At 42.1% G+C, this 13055-nt stretch overlaps 1 protein-coding gene across 8 annotated transcripts in view; it reads left to right on the top strand.

Moving 5' to 3' along the window:
• The window catches only part of TNIK (TRAF2 and NCK interacting kinase), a 380814-nt gene that overhangs the window by 72370 nt on the left and 295389 nt on the right, over window positions 1-13055 (top strand). For all 8 annotated transcript variants that reach the window (XM_013058317.2, XM_013058316.2, XM_013058315.2 and 5 more), the window contains exon 2: window positions 6931-6996. In XM_013058317.2, the coding sequence (XP_012913771.1) occupies window positions 6931-6996 (66 nt within the window). The remainder of the gene's footprint in view (window positions 1-6930; window positions 6997-13055) is intronic.

The following is a 13055-nucleotide window of genomic DNA, read 5'->3' as shown; positions in this document are numbered from 1 at the left end:
GGGGTGGGCAGTCATTCTGGGAGCTGTATCAGCCATTCATGCTCTGTCGGGGTCCCTCTCACCCTGCCTAACGATGGGTGACCCCAAGGGAAAGATCTGTCACAGAACGGGCTGTCTTTGAGAGGAGTTTGGGAGAAAGGATGTCTGGAACCTAAGCCATTGGCCATGATCTCTCCCAATCCCTCTCTTAATTTCATTTCAGAGAAGGGAGAAGGGCTGGGAAGGCTAGACATCATCCTTCATGATGCTAAGGAGCTAGTCATCCTGGTTTTATATTTAGGTTGGTCTTTCTCAATCTTTGGGATTTAGTGTAGAGATGTTATTTAGTGTTCTGATAAATCCAGTGTCATTCAGAGGGCTTGGAAGCATTAAAGTATAACTCCGTGATGGAGACCGTGAACCCCTACGTCTTCCATCTCTGTGCTCTGCTGTGAAGTCAGGCTTGAGCTGCCGATGCCGCCTGAATTGCATCAGCTGATGGAAGAGAGAATTTACTCCAATATCCCAGGAGCCCAGAGAAGTTAATGTGCCTTCCTAATTTCTCAGTAATTTCTAAAGAGACATCTGTTTGTCCATACATATTTGACCCTCTTTGCCAAGCGCTTGGTGGTGTTGGTTAAAAAACAATAGGTTTTCTTTTATTGGCTTTGTTCGTTGAAAACAGACGAAATACAGATGGAATTTCTCTGTGGCATATTCCTTGTATATTAAATGAACTTTTTTTGTTTCCGAAGAGAAAAAAAAAGGAAGGGAGGAGGTTACTCTTTGTTGAGATGATATTATGTGTCAGGCCCTGAGCTGGTCTAGAGATTTTTCAGAGCCATCACAGTGACCCTGTGAGGGAGGTAATATTATCCCCATTTTAAAGATGAAACTGAGGGGCACCTGGGTCTCTCTGGGTTAAAGCCTCTGCCTTCGGCTCAGGTCATGATCTCAGGGTCCAGAGATCGAGCCCCACATCGGGTTCTCTGCTCAGCAGGGAGCCTGCTTTCCTCTTCTCTCTCTGCCTGCCTCTCTGTCTACTTGTGATCTCTGTTTGTCAAATAAATAAATAAAATCTTTTTAAAAAAAGAAAAGATGAAACTGAAGCTCAGAGCAGTTATGAAGATTGCCCGAGGCTGGAGAGCTAACAAGTGGTGAGGCAAGGGCTGGGAATGCTGATTCCACGAAGCTGATGGAGTACCAAGTGGTTAAAAGCCCAGGGTTTGGGGTCTGACCGGCCAGGCACCCATCCTAGCTCAGCCGCCCATGGGTGGTGTGACCTGAACCACCTGGTTTACCTCTCTGTGCCTCGATGGCCTCGTCTGTAAAATGAAGACTACAATAGCATCCACGTGACGCAACCGAAATAATTAAATGACCTACTCATGGAAAATGCTTAGAACAGTGTCTGGCGTATAAACACTTGTGAATTGTGGGCTATTACTGTGGTCTTCATTAGGGTGGTGAACCAAATTTGCCTTGATCCGTACTTGCTGAAAAGTTGCATTTTCTTTTATGGAACAGCTTGCCTTTTGATATGTAGTTATATTTCATTACGAAATAATGTAAACTACTCTACCTTAGAATTAAATTCTCTCCTCCATCTCCCAGCAAAGGTTAAGATCTGAATAAAGGCATGTATAGCCAACAGGGATTCCCGACTTTGGTAAATGTCAGTGATTTGCTCTTTCCTCCTTGGTGTATGTAACCTTCTTCCATGCCTTCCATCCTGGCTTTGTGAGTAGCTGAACAAACACAAGGAGAGAATTAAGCTGATTCTTGTCTCTTAGCTTTCCTGTCTTTGTAACATGATTATTAGGTATATGATCTCGTTGCATTGCACGGGGCCGCATCCCGACAGCCTGCCTTCTCAACGCCCCTGAAGCACAGCTTATACTCATGCACTTCAGGAATTTTCTTTAGAGCTGGGAATACCATAGGAGCTAATGCATGCGATGGTTTTGTGCAGTTGGAAGCAGGGTAAGGGGGGTGGAGGGGGTAGGGGCTGGGACACCTTGTCTAGATTGAAAAAGAAATGATGTAAGTTTGCTTGACCTTTGGCTCAACATTCTGATCCCATTTTTTCGCAGCTTCCTCCACACGTGTTGTGGAGATTTGGGAGTGGGATATCAACCTTATTTGGTGGATAATTATGTCTAGAAGTTATGTTGTGGACACCATGCTACGTGCTGGGAAATACTAAAATAAATATGTTACAGTCCTGTTTTTCAGGGCAGTTGTCATTTATCGAGGGCAAGAAATGGAAGAAGGGGTGGCACTACGTGAAATGGTTATCACAGAGCTATGTACAACATGCTGTGGGGGCAGAGAGTTGGTGGCGCTAATTTGAGAAAAGCTTCACAGGGGCGGTGGCATACTGGGCTTTTAGGGATGGGCTTGCCTGGTGGAGAATGGTAGAAGTAATAATCTTGGCTGACAGACGTCATGAACCCAGGCAAAGAGACCCGGCCTGTGAGGTGTGTCAGGGAAATGGCGGGTGGTTTGAGGTGATTGGTTATAGCACGGAATGATGGAACATGAGACTGGGAATGAAGACTGGGCCTAAGAATGACAGGACCTTTACTTTCAGTCATTGTGTAAGGTCCTAAAGCATGGTGTGTCGTGTCTATTTTAGAATGTTCAGTGTGGGGGCGCCTGGGTGGCTCAGTGGGTTAAGCCTCTGCTTTTGGCTCAGGTCATGATCTCAGAGTCCTGGGATAGAGCCCCGCATTGGGCTCTCTGCTCAGCAGGGAGCCTGCTTTCCTTCCTCTCTCTCTGCCTGCCTCTCAGCCTACCTGTGATCTCTGTCAAATAAATAAATAAAATCTTAAAAAAAAAAGAATGTTCAGTGTGAAGGGGGGAGAATTGATTGAAAGTAAATAGTCCCAGCAAGAGCAGGTGAGGCTTGGTGCATGAATGGAGTGGAGTGCATGGTTATAATGGACACTTGGAGATGAATTCATTAGCACTTAGTGAACCACACGAGGTTGAAACTTCGGGGCTAGCCTACCTTTAAGGTCTGGAGGGGGAAGAAACAGAATCTCTGCGAAAGACTGAGTGGTATGCTAGAAGACAAGGGAGGGGATGTATTTCAACAAGAGTGATGGTGCTCAGCCATGTAATGCCTCAAAGGGAACAAGTAGGACAGGACTGAGAAGAGACTGTTATAGAGAGAGGTTGAGTCATTGGTGACCCTTGGGAGAAATTATGTTAGTGTCCTCCAAGACTGGAGAAAACGGAGGAGTGAGTGCTTACCATGTTCAAGCTGTAGCACTATTCCACAAAAGCCTAACTAGCAATTAGACTCATTTGTGTAAGGGAGTGTTCACAAACCTCAGCTCTCCAGGTACTTGGAGTGGAGGTAGGGGAGAGGGAAGCTTTGGATCGGGGCTTAGTTCAAGTGCCCCTGAACAATACTGCATTCTGCTTTCTGAGGTCTCAGAGAGCCCCCTCCTTGCAAATACCATGACTCCAATTGTGCCATTCTGTCTTATTACTGTTGGCATTCCGTAGAAGATAGATGCTTATAGGTTTCTCTTCCAATTCCAAACTGGTATTCATTTCTAGCCACAATGTTTGTAAGTGATTGCTGTGATACGTCACCCAGATCTCCACTCTGCACCTGAGGCATTCACTGTCCACCTGCTGAGAGTATAGGCAGCTAGTGATTGTTGTCACCTGGAGATTGTCCTTAGCAGAAGAGTGTCACTTCATGCAAGATCATAACCTCTGGGCTGGGGACAGGGGACAGCCTGCATGCAACGACTAGTCAATGGAGGTGGGTGCAAAGGCCCCCATACCTCAGGGTAGGGTAATTTTGGAGGTTCACCCAAGCTCTAGAGCTCCTGTGGGATCAGATGAAGTTTTGGTTCCACTGCATAACAGCTGAACTCATTCCTTTTCCTCAGTCCGGTCCTTCTTCCTTCACTCCCAACTGGTCTTGATTCCGAGGCACACCCCCATAAACTCCCTCTGTAAATCTCTGCAATTCTGAGTCCCATTTTCTGGGGAACCACCCTCATTTGATGATTGTTTCCAGTTTGGTTGCCTACCCAAGGTGAGTCGCCAGTCCAACTGCGGTTACTCTGACCTTTGCTTTTGAGCCCCTTGGGTGTGTCCAGGGGAAAGACCCCATTTCCCAGAAGTAGGAACAAAAGTCTCAACAGTGTACTTCCTTGGTTCTGAGCCATCAGTCTACTAATGGACGGAGCCATAGGCCCATTAGTGGCCTGTTCAAGGAAAGGAAAGAGCTAGAAGTCAGTAGCCTAGTTCTACCTGAGACCAGCCTATTAAACCTCAGCCCGGAGGATGGGTCCCTGTGGTAGGGCGGCCCCTGGGCATAGAAGCTGGTCCCAGCTCCATTTCCTGTTTCTGCTCCTGTGCTCCCCTTCCACCCCACCCCTCCCCCTATGCTTTCTAGGCTCCTTGGAGCAGGTGGTAATCACCGTCCTGCTTCTCTCTTTCGTTCAAATTTTGTTTTTTAGTCAAGGAAAAAAAAAAGAAGAAAAACGAATGTTGAAAACACAATTGAGATATTTCAAGCAAATGTAGAACCTCTCTCAAAATTTGTTGCAGAAACACCACTGAGCAAACAAACTACTGGGAGCACAGCTTAGAAACAAACAGCAGCTGCCACCATTTGTGGGCTTTTTTTTCCTGTTCCCTCATTTCTTTCTAATTCTGTTTGTAATAGAACCTGCTGCTCTGCAGCCTAGCAGTTTCACACGCATCATTTTCCTGCCCATCCTGAGCCCTCCCAGGTGGTCTTTCTGCTACGGGGTCTCTGTCGCCAGAGCTCTGGGCCCTTACCGTGGTTCCTGTCACACGGTTCCATTGGGATCACTGTTCACACCCCCTGACCTGGTGTGGTGTGGCTGGAACTTCTGGACTTCTCAGGCTGTGAAGTCTGAGTCGAGTCTGGAATAGGGTTTTTGGCCCTCATGGCTTTAGAACAAGGGATTATACGGATGACAATTCTTTCTCAGGGGTAAAGTGCTTCAACTGTTAGGTTTTTATTTTATTTTATTTTATTATTTTATTTTTTGTGTGGACTCTTTGAAGGCACATAGCAAAGGGCTTGTCTTGGACCTGGTTTGATAAAAATCATAACTTACTTACTTAATTTATTTATAAGATTTATTTATTCATTTGAGGGAGGGGGAGAGAGAGAGAGGGAGATAGCAAGTGGGGGGAGGGACAGAGAGAGAAGGAAAGAGAGAACCACAAGCAGACTCCCTGCTGAGCGGGGAGCCCAACAGAGGTTTCGGTTCCAGAACTTCGAGATCATGACCTGAGCAGAAATCAGGAGTTAGTTGCTTAACCGACTGAGCCACCCAGGCGCACCTAAAGACTGTAACTTGAAAGAACTCCCACTTGTCACGTGGAATCTATTTGGCTCCTTCCCCACGAATAGCAGCCCTGAAGCAGCCCTTCATCCTTTAAATGCTACTAGTGGCATGCTGTTCTTCAGCTTAAAAATGATTGCTATGAGACACGAACAGATTGCCAGCTGTATGTGGGGTGTGGTGCTAAGCCCTTACTCCCTCTTCATCAGAGCTCTGCAAGGCAGGGGTCATTTCCATCTTATCTGCCCAGAGCCTGAGCTGCTCTGTCGCCGTGTGCTATAGTGATGCATCCGATCAAGGGAAAGCTGGTGTTCAACCCAGGTCTGTCTGCATCCAAAGCCCAGGCATTCCCTCCCCTGCCTCTCAGTCACCCTAACGATATATGGCAGTGCTCTCATAACAGCGCTGACTCTTTTTTGGTCTTTCTTACTTGTCCCTCCCTCAGCATTTTTTTTTTTTTAAGTGAGTTAGTGCCCAACATTTAAATATTAGGACATCTTGGAAACAAAACGAAATGAAAAACTTTAGACCAGGCAATATAGTGCTCATAGGTGGACATAATCTCAACTGGGTCCAGCTGTGTGACCAACGTGACCAACTCCGCCCCCCCAACCCCCCCCTCCCCACTGCCCGAGGGAGACGTGGCTTCTCCAGGTTGCTGAAGACCCCAGCTGCCCCCTTCATTCTTTGTGTTACGTGATTCACCTCTGTGGACATTTAAGTTTGTGATTCCTCATTTAGGCCCTTAAAGAAACAATTTCTGTCCAGTGAGGTAGCAATAGAGGTCAGATTAAGTGTATGCTTCTGACTTGAATTTTACAGGCTTTGTACTTTTTTTCAATTCAGGGAGATAATAATTTAGTAATAAATAGCAGCCATTATTGGACATTTATTGAGCACCCTAACAGTTAGTGGACTCTGAGGGTTAGAGGGACCTCCCGCTTGGTGGTCACGATGTGCATAAATCTCTGATTCAGCTGGTATTCAGAATCCTGCAGGGACGCTTCCTGTGGGCAGTACAAGATCCGGAGACTAGGCACAGAACATATGTGGCAGGGATTGGTGTTGTAGAGAGGTGAGGTGAAGCCAAAGGAAGACATTCGGTGGGGGGGGGGCAGCCGTGTTGATTGCATGGGCTCTTGGGAACCGTTCACTACCTTACACGATTCCCCCACAATATAGAAACACCCCTTTCTTAACTGCGTTCAACAAAATGGACAGCCCAGAAATTTCAAAGGGAAAGATCTCAAAAATTAGAATCCCTCCCAGGATGATGGGTCTTTCATTTTATCCGGATGTACCTGCAAGTGTATTTCCATTTGGTAGTGAGAAATGTGTTCATTCTTTTTTACTGTTTTGGTGGAAGTCGTGTCTCCTTTTGTCTGCTTTAAACATATCTCTTAGAAATATAAAATGAAAACAAAGTGAATTTTGACGAGTTTCCTATCTGCAGCTGACTTAAATTTTAATAGCAAGTAAAATTAACACATGACCGCTCCCAAAGCTGAAGTTGTTATTTATTTGCTTATTTTAAATGTTTGCTTTTGCTCAAGACAATGTCTGGAATATTGTTTTGAAATTTTGTTTGTTTATTTTCTTTTAGGACCCTGCAGGGATCTTTGAATTAGTGGAACTTGTTGGAAATGGAACATATGGACAAGTTTATAAGGTAAGTTCATTGAGTTTGAACGTGACTTCTGTGTGGTTTTTGATTCATGAATGCCAAACACCAGTGCTGTCTTTTCTTGCTCATATATGCCTTACAGCAGATTTAAAACAAAATAATATGCTTCTTAATTGACTCTCCATCTTTTAAAATATATCTGTAGTCCCATTGCCTAAACGGCGGGATTTGGGCCTTGTCCTTCATTGTATATTACAATGTTTACATCCAATACATGAATTTCAGTGCTGCCTATCTGAAGCTCTTTCTGTGTTTGGTTTCCTTTACTTTAACACTGCTAGAATTGGTTTTCAAAGGCGGAAAGGATGCCTTTTACTTTCAAAATTTAAGGTATTAAAGTGTTGCATCTGGAAAAGTAGATTTGCTGTTGGCCCAGGGCCTGAATTAAACTGAGCTTAGTGAACAGTGTTAGGAGAAACCTGGCTACCTCACAAAGCAAAGGTGTAATGGCAGCAATGACTTTTAGAAGACAGGCAATAAATAAAAGTTAAACCTGAGTCAAGGAATAAGAAATATCTTTTTTGTCCTTTTACTAAATTTTGCTTGTGAGTTCACTCAAAAATGCTTTTAAAAGATATTTCCCCCTGAAAGGATCTTAAAAAAATTTTTTTTTAAAAATGTGTGTGGAGGGGCGCCTGGGCGGCTCATTCATTAAGCGTGCCTTTGGCTCAGGTCATGAACTCAGGGTCCTGGGATCAAGCCCTGCATTGGGCTCCCTGCTCAGTGGGGATCTGCTTCTCCCTCTCCCACTTCCTATGCTTGTGTTCCCTGTTTCGCTGTTTCTCTCTGTCAAATAAGTAAATAAAATCCTATTAAAAATGTGGGTTGATTTCCCTTTCAGTTATCAAAAGGAAACAGAAATGGACTGTTTTGGATTAAAATTCAGGGGTTTTAGTAAATGAGCTGTTGAAATAAATGGCTTCAAAACAAACCAGTCCTTTTCTCATGATTATTTCTAGGGAAATACCCATCATGAGATGGGTTGGTATTTTCATTATGAATGATCTCTTTTTGTTCTGTTTTTAGAAGTTCTTTCTCTGATCCCCAAACTTCTCTTAGTGGTTAAAATTACTGTAATAGCCATCCATATTGTAATATTTCCAATTCTAGAGAATGTCAAAAAGCACACACACACACACACACACACAAAATTGACGTTCTTGAGAATCTGAAAACAATTGTAAATAGATACATTTAAACATTTCCTTATTGGGAGGGACACTTTATTATCTGCCCAGGGGAAAAGTTCTCCCTTGCTAGACAGCCCTTTGCGATTAGACGGAATGTAGTCCACCCAAGCTATTCACTTGACGTTGATCCTGTCTGACACAAGAAAGAAATGTGTCTCAGCAAATGCTTTTAAATACTGTCGATGAAGATAATTAGCCTGGAAGATTGTGTTATTGCATTTTGAGAAATTGGATTGAACTTGTGAATTAATGTGGGCTAATGAATTAAGCTCTGATCTAGGTAGAAAATTACTTCTGATTTGCCCGCAGTATGGAGTTGCAACTCTGTTGCATGCTCTTGGTTTTATGGTGCCTTCTCGTAGAATCATTCCATTGTACCATGCTTCCCACCTGTAGAATGTGCATTTGGGGGAAAAAGTCACAGCTTTGTACACTAATCCAAGAAGTAGACACACACTCTTGAAAAAGAAGACGACAAAGAGATGAAGTTAAGGATGAGAATGTTTGGAAAATTCATAATTACCCCTAATTTCTTGTCACCTGAAAAGAAAAGGAAGCAAATGTCAAGAGGTGTCAGGTCTTTTTAGAAAGGAAAGATATTTACCAACTATGTTGCTAACATTATTCTAAAGAAGCCATTCTTGGGACACCTGGGAGGCTCAGTTGGTTGAGTGTCTGACTCTTGATCTTGGCTCAGGTCTTGATCATGACTCAAGTCTTGATCTCACAGTGGTGAGATAGGGCTCTGTGTTAAATGAAGGAAGGGAGGGAGTTTTAGTGGTTGATATAAAACTTTGGCACCACTCAAGCTGAAGGGAAACTGCAAAGAAAGGTCTTAGCTAACACACTGGCATCTGGGACAGAAGATTTGGTCTCTTTTACCAGCTCTAAGTATTGTTTTGTGGTATCACAGCTTTTCTGTGCATTAGTCAAGTGAGAATATAGTTAGAAATGTTTTGGGGGACTTGTAATGATATATCTGAAGAATTAAAAAACCCCTGCTCATTCAAGGGGTTCATTTCTAGGCAACTCAGATGATATTAAGTGGCATCTGCTTATGAACAGAGATACCTGGGTTTCTTGAGCCACTAATCCAGTCCTTTTGTCACCCTGAGTTCTGAAGGATTTAAGCTTAAAAAAAGAGCAAAATCAGAGGCCCTTGGGTGGCTCAATCAATTAAGCGTCTGACTTTTGATTTTGGCTCAGGTCATCATCTCAGGGTCCTGGATGTGAGCTCTGTGTCTGTCTGGCTTCAGGTTCAGTGGGGAGTCTGCTTGAGATTCTCTCTTCATCTCTTCCCCTGCCCCTCCCCCCATATAAATAATAAATCTCTAAAAATAATGTAGCAAAATCAAATACATGTGAACTTAAAAATAAGTTATGAAGTGATTGTTTATATTATAGGTTATATTACCTTCTAGGAAATAGGTGTATTTCTAAAATACTAGAGACATAAATAGAAATTTTATAGCCCTAAGAAGAGATTCTTACTCACAAAAATTTCTGTGATAAATTCTCACTTTATATTAAGTATTAAACCTTTGATTTTAATTTTTTGTAAATCCAGTTTTTGATGTTCCTGAATTTCATAAAATTAAGTATAGTTTTTTTGGGGACAATTATATAGACATTGTCTTTATTTTACAGAAAGATTTCATTTTAAGTTTCTTTTCATAAGTTGTCCTAAGAAAGTCATGATATAATTTTATTTATAAGTAGTTTTTAAGAAACCTACTTAATCCAATAAACAAAAATGTGCACAAAAATTATAGATATTAAGAGAATGTTTTCTGCAGTCTGTTTGAATATGAGCCACATACATCTGGATCTGGAAATCCAAATATTTCATATAAAGGTCATAGTAATGTTTAGCTTTTCCAAGTTATTTCTAGTCTTGATCCTGGGTCTGGCTTGGGCTCTCTGTCCTTGGAAGGCTAGATTTGTTTATCTTTAGCATTTTGGTCCCAGGTGGTTAAGTGACAATTCAGTTTTTTTTTTTTTTTAACTTTATTTATTGGTCCAAGTACCTAAATAATAGAGTAGTGGTTGGTTGTCTGTCAGGACCTTTATTGTGGAAATCATCTTCCTGGGCCCATGGCTCCCATTAAAAACCATACCAACCAAAGGCCACATGCCTATTTACTAACAATTTCGGCTGTTCATTGGCATGCCACATATTGGGAGCTAATGGAATTCAGATACATTTTTGTTAAAGTAATTATTTTAATAAGTTGAGATAGTTGTTTAATGTTCACTGCTAAAACACCACTAAATCTTAGCCACAGATTTCAAAAACGAATGTTAGTCTATCCTGTTTCTTTCTCTTCTCTTTTTTTTTTTAAGATTTCATTTATTTATTTGACAGACGGAGATCACAAGTAGGCAGAGAGGCAGGCAGAGAGAGAGAGGGGAGGAAGCAGGCTCCCCGCTGAGCAGAGAGCCTGATGTGGGGCTCGATCCCAGGACCCTGGGATCATAACCTGAGCTGAAGGCAGAGGCTTTAACCAACTGAGCCACACAGGTGGCCCCTATCCTGTTTCTTAGTTTCCCTTTTTGAAATGCACATTGCTTATTACAGAGATGGAGACATTCTTGATCCCAGGGTCAGTGTGAATTAGAAACATGGTAGAATCCTCTTTATCGCTCAGGTTTTTCTCAAAACCTCCTAAAGGTTGTATAGCATGGACTAAGGAGGCTGCCTTGCGTGTTGCAGTGCACATGTGGGGAGCAATGTGAGTGAGTGAGCCTGTGTGCTTTCAAAGGGTTGCAGAGGTCCTTTTAGGGCATCTAATCTAATCATTCCTCTGCCAAATGTCTGTTCAGCCCAACCTTGAATACTTCTCGTCATGTAGAACTCACTACTTCCATGTCAGTTCATTTGCCTGCAATTCTCTTTGAATGTTCATCATCATTTTGAGCCAACATTCTGCCTTCCTAAAGTATTTACCATATCAGGTTCATTGCATACCCTTGGAGCTACTTTAACAAAATAAAATTAAATCTTCTTCCACAAGATTGTAGTCCTCAGATGTTTGAAGACTTCTCTGTTCTTCCCCTAAACACATACTTGTGTCTCCTGTTCTTTAGGCAATATAGCCTTGAACTGCTTGATTAATTCTTCATATGACACAGACCTGAGACCCTTCATTATTCCAACCTTTACCCAGAGCTAGTCCAATATATTACTAAAAATAAATACTTTATACCTTTAAAAAAAGGCTTTATTTATTTATTTGAGAGAGAGAGAGAGCGAGCGAGCACAAGCATGTGGTAGGGAGGGGCACAGAGAGAGAGAATCCTCAAGCAGACTCCCCACTGAGTGCAGAGACTGATGCTAGGCAGTACCCATGACCCATAAGATCATGGTCTGAGCTGAAATCAAGAGTCAGACACTTAACAGACTGAGCCACCCAGGTGCCCCTAAAAACAATACTTTATACTTTTAAGTAGTTTTCTATTTTACGAAACATTTTGTATATGTGATCTGATTTCTGATTTAATTCCTATACTAATTTCATGAGAAGTTTGTTCTCAACTCAAGATCTTTTTAGCAATAGTTTCCTCTGTCTAGAAAACTTTCCCCCAACCCTCTCATGACTGGCTCCTTCTCCAGGTCTTAGTTCAAATGTTACCTCCTCAAGGAAACCACTTTCCATCCTTGTGTCTAATACACACAGCCACTACCTCTGCCTCCTCCCCCGCCATAGACTTTCTCTATTACATCAACTTGTTTTATTGTCTTCCTGGCATTGCCATTCTCCAAAATCATCCTGCTTCTTTGTTTGAGCATGTGGTAAATAATTTAAATGCATAACTAAAGTAAAATCAGGGTAGGGACCTATTGGTGGTATCTAACCAGCATTGTATCCCTCGTCTGGCACATAGTAGATGTTGATGACTCTGGGGCCCAGAATTGAGCTTTATTCTCCTTGGTAATTCTTTTTATATTCATTTCCAGGTTTTTTTTTTTGGCATTTCCCATAAAATATTAGTCTGCTTACTTCAAAAATGCATATTTGCCCAAACTTAATTAACAAAATGCCTACTTACACTTTATGCTGGAAAATGGTTGTGGATTTTGTGTAAAATGAATTGTTGATAGTCTCTAGAAGCCAGACCCATGCTGGACATTTACAGAATGAGGCAGATCCATTTTCTGGGGTTTCAGTCTCCTGGCAGGGTCTCTTAAACTCTAGTGTGCAAAACAAATACTTGGGAACTTATTAAAAGTATAGATTGCTGGGATCCATCTCTGAAATTCTGATTCAGTAGGTCTGCCATGGGGTCCAGGAACCTGCACTTTCACTAAGCATATGGGTTCATTCTGAGGGGTAGGGCTGTGGGGCCATGCCTCCAGAAAATGCAAAAATGATTGTAGATTACTCTGTTGTAGTGCCACTTGAGTGAACGCTAATCCTAATGCTTTTTGTAATTATTTACTTTAGGATTTCCATGCTGACTCCCAAGTTACATCAGTTGAGAAGTCAAAAACATAAAGATCCTGACCTGAGATATGATGCCAGCCAGTTTTGATGTACTCATTGAAAGATTAAACTTTTGGTGTTTTTGTTTGACATGTTGTGATTACAATTTAAGGTTGTCCTGAATAATTCAACTCAAGACCTAAGAATCAATGTGGCCAAACCGACTTGGTATAGATAGAAGAATCTGAAGCTGTTACATGAGATTTCCTCAAGTCTGTATAGTGTGATCTCTTAATTAACTTTCAGTTAAAATAAGATAAGCCATTTTAATAGTGAGCTTATCAATAAACTTGATATGAAGATGGCTGACTGATATATTCAGGATGCAGTGTAGCTTTTCATAGTCCATTGTAAGAAATCATGAATTGCA

The sequence above is a fragment of the Mustela putorius genome, unplaced genomic scaffold, assembly GCF_011764305.1.
Source record: "Mustela putorius furo isolate JIRA1106 unplaced genomic scaffold, ASM1176430v1.1 tig00003834_pilon_pilon_pilon, whole genome shotgun sequence".
NCBI classification, from domain to species: domain Eukaryota; kingdom Metazoa; phylum Chordata; class Mammalia; order Carnivora; family Mustelidae; genus Mustela; species Mustela putorius.
Note: the sequence above shows the minus strand (reverse complement) of the source record. Positions and strands in the feature narration are given on the sequence as shown.